The sequence below is a fragment of the Crocuta crocuta genome, unplaced genomic scaffold, assembly GCF_008692635.1.
Source record: "Crocuta crocuta isolate KB4526 unplaced genomic scaffold, BGI_CrCroc_1.0 scaffold27, whole genome shotgun sequence".
Taxonomy (NCBI): Eukaryota; Metazoa; Chordata; class Mammalia; order Carnivora; family Hyaenidae; genus Crocuta; species Crocuta crocuta.
Genome location: NW_027532250.1, coordinates 6,320,268 through 6,329,400, shown reverse-complemented (window position 1 = coordinate 6,329,400; position 9,133 = coordinate 6,320,268). Strand labels below are relative to the sequence as shown.

The following is a 9,133-nucleotide window of genomic DNA, read 5'->3' as shown; positions in this document are numbered from 1 at the left end:
CACCTTGAGTGCTGAAACACGGTTCTGTATCAGCCTTCTACATTCCCTCCATTCAGTACACGCTTCGAGCATCTATCCTCGGCCAACTTCTGCATCTCTCTTCCCACCTCTTCCCAAACTGGGCCACGTGCATTTCTCCAGCAGCCCCTCTCCTTGTCCCAACCCTAACTTTAACTCCTGCCCTTGTTCCGATGCCGCCCTTGCGTGGAAGCCATCTCCCACTCGTACCCTCGGGCCCTCACTTTCTCCAAAAGGAAATACTGAATTCCCAAAACACTCTGCTTGCAACCTCGTAGGCCAGGTTATTTGAGTTACCTGTGTCCTCATGGTGCCATGCGCAGCGCCATGCATACAGCAGGTACCTAATGCATGCATCTCAGTCCCCCCCCCCACCCCAGCAGGTGCCCCACCCCATCAGCCTGGGTCACTTGGTTTGGGGAGACTTTCCTCTGTCATCCAACTGACAAACGGGTTGCCAATCTGTTACTTGTCTGGAGCCTTTTCTCTGCAAACTAATATAAGCCATTCGCATTTATTGAAGGCTGACTATGTGCCACGCGCTGTAATAAATGCTGAGTTTTTCTTCCACCAAACCTGGTAATACAATCCTTGGCTTACAGCTGGAGATAGGCAGTCCCTGCAGACCAGATGATGGAATCAGGATTTGAACTCCCGGCCCATGTATTAACCTGAACACTGTATGGCTACACAACTGACAAAGACCCCAAGCTATCAAGTGCAGAAGTCCTCACGTTTCTTCCGTGGCCCTGGGGTCCTCAGAGGCTTCTGTGTGTGAGAGGAAAGGGCGAAGGCAGCCTCTGCTAAGTTAACAGCAGAGAAGGCCATGTGCTCAGTGGTTAAGGTGGTCACTGAGTCTTCACTTTCTCAGAACAGAATTGAGGCTAATGGTGTTGCCGTTCCCACAGGCAGCCCTGACCTTTTTTCACCCTTGGGGCGAAGCTCTATGATGAAAACACTGATGAACGTGTACACAACCTCAGGGTGACTTCTCAGCCTGATGCCTGAGGCCGAAACCAGAACGGAAAAGACTGACAGACGTAAGTATATTACAATTATACATTTTTCTCTTTAAAACTCTGAAAAATCAAACATAAGAACAGAACTCTTCTCATAAAGGGCTGTTGACACAGAAGGAATATAGGAGGGATCATCAACTTTCTTCTGGAAAGGGCTAGATAAAAATATGGTCAGCACTGTGGGCCCCTTACTCAACAGCTCTGCCCTGCCCTGTCATGTGAAAGCAGCCATACACAGTATGTGAGCAAACGGACGTGGCTGTGTGCCAATAAAACTTTATTTACCACAACAGACCAGGGGTCAGATTTGAACAGGCCGACTGGTGTGAGACATCGTGCACCAGCCCCTAGTAATATACCAATGGCAAAGTGGTGTTTTCTTCACCCACTTTTTGGGGGTGCTAACTGCAGGAGCCAATGCCTCTTTCTAATATCGTTCGTCCAACAATCCTAGGTGTTTATTTTTAAAAACTGGAATTTCTCTTAGCATCCCAGCCTGCCCTAGGCATTTTATGGTTCACTTGAAGGGCCAGACACCTGCATGCTGACTTTCATTCAGCTGAGCTCAGAGGTTCTCGACGTTTACCTTGCAGGAGAATGGCTGCTCAGAGCTGCATACAGAAAACCACCCGGATACGCACGTCAGGTGTCATTTAAAAGCCCGTCAAGGGTAATTTTGACTCTGGGCCTTTTCCCCCTTAATTGCTGACTTTGGAACTTAATTCCCCGACAAGGCAACAACAGGAAGGAGTGAAGAGCCCCCATCCTGCTTCGCCCCCACGCCTCCAAAGCCCCAAGCATGTTTTCTCAAATCTGGTTAGATCATGTGAGTGCCCACAAGAGTCTAGGGCCAGCCACAAAGGCCACAGCCACAAAGACACTCCTCGCGCGTGGATAGGAACGTGGGGAGACTGCATCCTCCGGGCCAGGGCCCACCCCCGCCCTTCCCCATCCCGTCCCGCAGCGCTTTGTCGAATTCCCTCCCAAGACCCGTGCTTGGGGCAAGGAGGCTGCTCCGCGAGGCACGTGAAGGGAGTTCTGGGCACTTCTGTCCCCACTGCCGTGAGGTAACGAGCACCGGGCCCCGTCTCCCCACAAGCAGGTGGGAAGGGGCTGAGGAGGCAAGGTGGCCCTTGGGCCTTCTCCGGGGACTTCTGTCTCAAAACTGCAATTATCAGGGTGCTTTCTGCTGGCCACGTCTGCGAGCTCTGGGGGATCTTGAGAACAGGCAAGGAGCTTTCCAGACAGGCCACACTTTTGAGACTCGGCAAAAGGGACAACACCCCCCCCCACCCCCAGCAGGTGTGAAGCCCAGACCCTTGGGTGGGGTCTGAGAGTTCTAGGATGGTAAATCCCCCCGGGGCCCTGGAGACCAGAGCCTGCAAGGTCAGAAGCATTGCCAAGTGCTAATACCAGGGAGGGAAGAAACACATTTTAAAAAGGCCCTTTCTGGACTCTGGTAAGTGGCTTACACTATCCGAGGTGACATTTTAGCTGCATTTTTGTCCCCCGTGAGTCCTGGCTGTGAAGCCCTCAGGAGGGAGTCTTGCACCTGGAACTCAGCGAATGTTCACTGAGGGTACGTGTTGCCTTTGTGGACAGTGTTTAATAGTTTACTGTTGGAGAATGTGCCGGAGAAACACACTCCCACCCCCTAAGACCCCTTTCATGCTGCTACTGGAAAGTGCTAGCCGGTCACGGCAGCTGAGCCCCTCCCTGCGGGAAACAGAGGGGCATCCCACTGTGTGTGCCAACAGGCGCAGCCGCTGACAGCATTAATGGGTTTTCACAGGGGGCCGCTGGCGTGAGGCTGCCGTGAATGTGTGGGCCCGGCCTTGATGGAGTGAACCTACTTTCTCTGACAAAGGAACCGTTCGAAAGCCACAGCCCAATGAGCCCAGGAGATATCAGGAGGCGTGGGACCCACCTCTACTGCCGGCTGACTTCTGGTGAGGGTACTTCGTGTGCTGACTCTAAGCAGTATGTGCAGAGGATTCAGTCACAGAGAGGCAAAGCAGCAGCCTCCCTGTCCCAGGGAGGACTCGATATTCACAGAGCCTCCAGCCCCCCCCCCCCACCCCATGCTGTAAAGTCTGTATTAGTTACCAGGCTCAGAATCCAAAGTCAATTGAGGTAGATCCACTGCGTGAAGCTAGATCAGGGGCTCTACTGAGTCCAGTGGTAAAACCCCAGCTCTATCCGGGACCAAGCACAGTTCCCTTCGAGAGTAGCTTCGCCGGACTTCCCATCTACCCGCTCTGGCCTGTTGCCCAGTGCAGGGAGTCGGCCTTACCCGCAGACACCAGGCAAAGTGTACAAAACCCAAAAGGAGCTGGTCCAGTGCAGGAGCAGAACGTTCAGAGGTGGGAAGGGGTGACGGCACCCCTGGCCCTGGGAGAACATGCAAATTCCCAGAGCCTCACCCCTTCCTCCCCACCCAACCTTGAGCTCCAGCCTCCCAGACGATCGCAGGGATGGACCCCAGGGCTGTCCCCTTACAGGGGCAGGGTCTAGCCTGCAGGAAGTGTGGTGTCTGTGGGGACGGCTCGAAAAGTTTTCCTCTAGTAAAAGTAATTCAGGTTAAGGAAACACACAGCTGGAAAACAAAAGGAGAAGCAGAAGATGTCGATTACCTTTAACTTTGATTTCTCGGATCAAAGATCACAGTCATTCTGTTTCATAATATGTTTTGTATCCAGCTAAGGTGTGTGTCTATCAGCTCTGAAAAAGATTTGCAAAATCATTTTTGAGAAGAAAAAAAAAAAATCACCTTTGACCTCTATCACGCTTCCGACTCATGTTAATATCATCCATTTAATGGGTATCTCTTCACCTAGGGCCGCGTGGAACCCGGGACAGAATTTAACCCTCTGGCTGTAGTTTAAGCCCACATTCCGTATCATCTTAACAAGTGTGCCAGAATTCCCCCCAAACCAGCGCAGTCGTCACTGAGACGAGGGAGGTATGACCGAGGAATGAGGGTCTCTGAGATCAAAGGGCCTCAGCAAGGCTGTGATGCTTTGTTTTGTTTTGCTTTTCTAAGCCAGACCAAATCACCCTGCCCCCAGCATGTCAGGGAGTTGCAGGTCAGGGCCAGCTAAAGAGATAACACTTTAAAAGCTCATTTCTGGGGCAAACAATGTCAGAACTTCACAAGGGATCTATTCAAAGGTAACCCTCCTTCAGGCTTTTCTACACGCTACATTTGCCCGTTTCCTTCTTACAAGTGCTAGAACCTCAGTGCGCATGCAAATTCAGAAGACTGCACAGTTTCTTCCTGGTTTTTTTTTTTTTTTTTGGTTGACCATGAAAAAAAGTTCTATTTTTATAGCTCCTGCCCAGTCAGCGCCCCGAAGGCCCTTACAAAAGGGTCACGAGCAGTCTACGTTATAAGATGACCCTGTCTCTTCAATTTTAAATAGCCCTACACCCCCCTCTACAGCGGTGTACTGTCTACAGTTTTCCAATCACTTGTTCTCTTAATCCCCTTTAAAAATTGCCAGAGTAGAGGGTCAGGGTCCGTTTTGCCTGAAATTAGAAATGTTTTCTGGATTAATTTCTTACCCAGGGATCCAGCCTTTACTAGCTACAGCTTTATTATTATCGTTGGGTAAACCAGGATGCTCTTTCAACTTTCAAAGGGGAGGCACAGACTCCCCAGAATCTCTCCTAAAAGGCGGAGAACATTCAGACAATGAAAGCTTTCCGGCAGGTCTGCAGCTATAGGCCCGGGCTCCCCCACGCTCGGCTCCGGTGGGGCTGGGCTGGGCTGGCTGGGGTTATAGGCGCAGGAGAAAATAACCAGCTCCCATCTCCTCCTTTGCAGGTGCTGTCAGCAGTTTGGACCCTGCATTCCAGGCCACCTTGTAAAGCGAAAGGGCCCACTCCCCACAATTCCGGGTGCCGGCAGCACTCACTGGACTGCTCTAGATCTACTCCACGGTGGCTTATTCAACCCAAGAGCAGAAGGCAGCGTCAGACCATTCATGCGAGACCTTAAAATACCACCTGTATCCTAACAGTGGCCAAACTCACCTCTTCAGCCCAGACCTCGCCCTTGAACTTCAGACATCACCATCTAACTACCNCCTCCCCGCCCCCCCCCCCCCCCTCCCGGCTTGTTCCCATCACCAGAAACCTACTCCCTCCTTCCGGTTGTTCAGACCAATCTTGGTCACGGCTCACCTCCCTCCATATGCAAATGCTTCTGGATTTACCCTCAAACTATATCCGGGAAATAACAGCCTCACCACCTCCTGTCTTGATCACTGCATCGGCCCCTCCCCCACCTCCCTGACCCTGGGCTGGGATCCCTGCTCTCTGCCCAAGAGCGGGCAGTCCTTTTGGCCCTGAAGGTAGAGCTGTGGCTCAGTCGTACCTCCCAGAAAGACCAGCTCCACGGCGCTAACTGGCCAACGGGTTTTCACTCTGTCCATCTACACTCACTCATGTAGCATTCGGTAGGCATCAGGTGCGACGCACGGGTCCAAAGTCACATGCTTGGAGCAGCGAGCCCCGGGGACCATGCCCTTAAGTCCAGTCAGCCCGTGCCCAGGAAGCAAGCCCTGCTCGGTCTCCACTCCCCAGCCCGCATCAAGAGTGTGCAGAGAATTTGTAAAGCATGAAACTGGTTTGTTTGCAGCCTTTTGAGGTACAGCTTCCTGTTTAGTCATGAAGTTTCACTCTCTAATTGCCTGTTTCTTGGTGCAAGACAGAGGCGAGGAGAGGAAGGGCCTGTTTCCATTCAGCTAAGACCCCAAACTCGGCTCAAGACCCGGCCACCCACGTCCCCGCCCCCGGCCAACTGTTCGCTTCTGCAGGCAGCTATTCATTACCTTCCGGAATTCTCCCAGCCATCTCTGGGGATTGGCAGTGCAATGCCCATTGCTCAGATCAGGTTAGTGAGGCACAGAAAGATGGAGCGACTTGTCCAGGACCAGCCCCCTGCACTGGGCAGAGCTCAATAAAGCCCCGGCTCCGCGGGCCTCCGTCCCAGGCTCCCCCGAGTTGGGAGATGAGCAAGCTGTCTTGGGAGCTGGGTCAAAATGCAGACTGGGGTCAGAAGCCCTTGGAAAAGCACTCTGCCAATGACCTCCACATAAGTCTCTCGGCCTCTTGCTGAGCCACAGAATGAGAATAACACCTTGTGGCAACGATGCTGTGAGGATTAAATGAGATGTTCTAACGGGCTTATTGGCAGGTATTTATAAACTCTGCGATATGGCCCCTAAAGAGGACCTAGGGAAGGGGGAGGAAGGAGACCGAGACCAAGAGTAGGATTCGATTTCCCTACGTGGTTCACAAGGAAGTAGGTTCCTTGGTCGGTAGAGCTGCTCTGGCCAGTTAGTGATATGGAGGTGGATGGCAAGAGAGAGGGCCATGTTTAGAGTTACCTGGGTAACATCCACAAACGCTCCCAAAGCCAAGGAGAGAGGCCTCTGGCCCTTGAATCACTGCCGCATTGTGCGGTCTTTTAGGACGCTACGGCTGAAGACCTACACAGCGCTGTTGCGTTTTTACCACACTAGGCACAAAGTGGTGAATCGCTCGACGGGTGCTGTGGATTAGAAGATCGTTGAAGACAGGGCTGGGAAGGGCTTCCCTGATTAATCGGCACTCATAATTAACATGCAATCACATGGTATCGATAGATACAGCGCACGAACACCGACCGGAGAAGCGTGTCCCCTCGCAAACCTCTACAACTAACGTCCAGCCTCCTGAAAGCACAGGCATGCGTCTCTCTCAGTGGGACGGAATTAGATGGCAAGGCCCACGTGCACCTGCGGCATGGAGCCGACAGGACTTATCGACCAGCCCTAGGCACGCTCGGCTTGCTGGCTCTACAATGAAAACACGGACGTCCCTCCCAACCACTCGAGTAGGAGAGACTGCTACCCCCACCCCACTTTCCCCGTGATTTCACATCAGCATAGAGCTAGAGAACTTGGACTAAGCCCGCTGCCCTGTAAGAAAGGACCAACCAATGGTAGAAACTGCCGCCGAGCCGGGTTTACCACTTCTGCCCACTCCTTTTCTCCAATTCAGCAGAATCTCTCCTGAGTTCATGCAGCTACGTTGCACCTCTCCTGGCGAGCGACCACACAGCTACCAAGGCAGCGACCACAGGCAATTCTAAACAAACCACGGCTTGCTTCCTTGTCCTTCTGCCATTTCATCATGCCTTGACCCCAAACCTCTGCTAAGAGCCATCAGCCACAAAGCAAGCATTGCAAAATAAGTTGTTGCCAAGATAGAAGCAAAAGAAAAGCACTTGTTACTATATCCAGTTGAGATTTGGGCACGAAATGGCGATCCAAACCCACAAATCAGCCTGTGACCGCAAATGAGATGATAAAATAAATACCTAATTGTCTGGGAAGCCGTGTTTTCTCTTGGGGGGGGTGGGGCGGTGAAGGAACTAACACACTTGTGCTAAGGCACTGGAGTGTGTTTCTCCTTGCTTACGTGTGAGAGATGGTCTGGAGGCTGGGAGATGAGTCCACAGGTGGAATCCCGGAGTGGGAGGAAGCCCCTCCATCCTGAGCCACCTTCCTCATGTCACAGAATGAGACAAAGCTTCCCCGTGGCCTCAGAGGTGGCCCAGAGTCCCCGGCCTGGCTCTCTGGAGACCCTGCTTTCAAAAACCAGCATGGCCCTTGCTACCAGGAAAGCGTTCACTGGATATTTCTTGACTCTTCCAGCCCCGTCTCCAGCTCATACTCCAGATCATTCCGTATTGTCCCACATACATCCTGACCAGCTCAGAGCACAACCTGCCGCCAAGAAGGCCACCCCTACACACATGCACTCATCTCCAAAGCCCAGCACATGCCCATGTCCCATAAGGGGCACCCTCCCACATCACACCCCCTCCACGATACCTTCCCATCCGCTTGGCACATTTTGTCTTGAAATCTACCCCCATAAGATTTCAACTGCATCCGCCTCCCTCTAGTCCTCAGCCTGGGCTAGTGTAAGATTTGACTGACCCACAGACTAACCACCTGGGGGTGTAGGCCTGGCCCCAGGTTCATGGGCAAACCCTTACCATGGGACCCAGCCCTGGGCAAGCCCACCTGCCCTGGAGAGGGAGACGGCAAGTGCAGGGCCCAGAACCCTCCACCTTCCTGGTACAGCCAAGGGCCTACAAGGTGAGAAACAGCAAGATAAATCAGAGACCCCTGGGCCACTCAGACTACTCCTTCCTGGCTCAAAAAAGCTACTAGCTTTCGGAAAGAAATTTCACCAGGTCTGATCAATTTCTCCAAGGGCCATTCACAGGCCTGGCCCCGGGGAATTTCTGGCTCTCAACACAAAGGCCGTCCAAGGGACCAGAAAGGACTGTGTGTATGACATTATTCCAGCTGTCCCTAAGAACCTGTGGACAGAACGCCAACTCCTGACTCCTCCCCTTATCAAACCTATCACCCACAGGCCCTGCCATGAACTAAACTGTGTCCCCAAAATGGCTCTGTTGAAGCCCTAATCCCCAACACGATGGTATCCGAAGATGGGAGCTTTGGGGGTATTCAGAGTTGACGAGGTGGTCAGGGTGGGGCCCCCGTGATGGGATTCGTGCCCTCATCAGGAGGGACCCCAGAGAAGGCGTGCACTCGCCCTCTGCCCTGCGCCGGCCCAGCAAGAAGGCGTCCGTCCCAAGAGGGCTCTGGCCAGAACCCAACCGCGCCGGCTCCCTGATCGCCAACTTCCAGACCCTACGCCAGGGAGAAAACAGGGGTGCTGAGCTAAGACACACCCACAAGCACCGTCTGCCGAGCACCGTCCTCGTATCTCCATTTACGCTCACGTGGCAGGCAGCTGCCAGCAAAGCGGCCAAGGTCAAGTGACTTGCCCAAGGTCACACACACAGCTGGCCCCTGGCAGGACTCGAACACGGAACAGCCACTGCCGCGATGGCCCCAGCGTTCCCACCACCAGCACACCTTTATGCGGTCTGGGTGTGGGGCTCGCAGGGCCCCTCTCCCTGCGGTACGCGTCAGAACCCTACTTCTGTCCACACCCAGCCTCGACTGCTGCCGCCCCAGTTTCCTCCAGCCCAGAGCCCCTGCGCCCTGCCCCCCCCACCCCACCCC

At 53.4% G+C, this 9,133-nt stretch overlaps 1 protein-coding gene across 5 annotated transcripts in view; it reads right to left on the bottom strand.

The window, feature by feature from the left end:
* Positions 1 to 9,133, bottom strand: part of NFATC2 (nuclear factor of activated T cells 2) — a 123,322-nt gene that overhangs the window by 5,360 nt on the left and 108,829 nt on the right. The window contains exon 8 of one of the 5 annotated variants that reach the window (XM_077778292.1): positions 3,671 to 3,758. The exons of the other annotated variants lie outside the window; for them this stretch is intronic. Coding sequence (XP_077634418.1) covers positions 3,715 to 3,758 — 44 coding nt within the window. The 3' untranslated portion in view covers positions 3,671 to 3,714. The remainder of the gene's footprint in view (positions 1 to 3,670; positions 3,759 to 9,133) is intronic. 5 annotated transcript variants of the gene reach the window in all.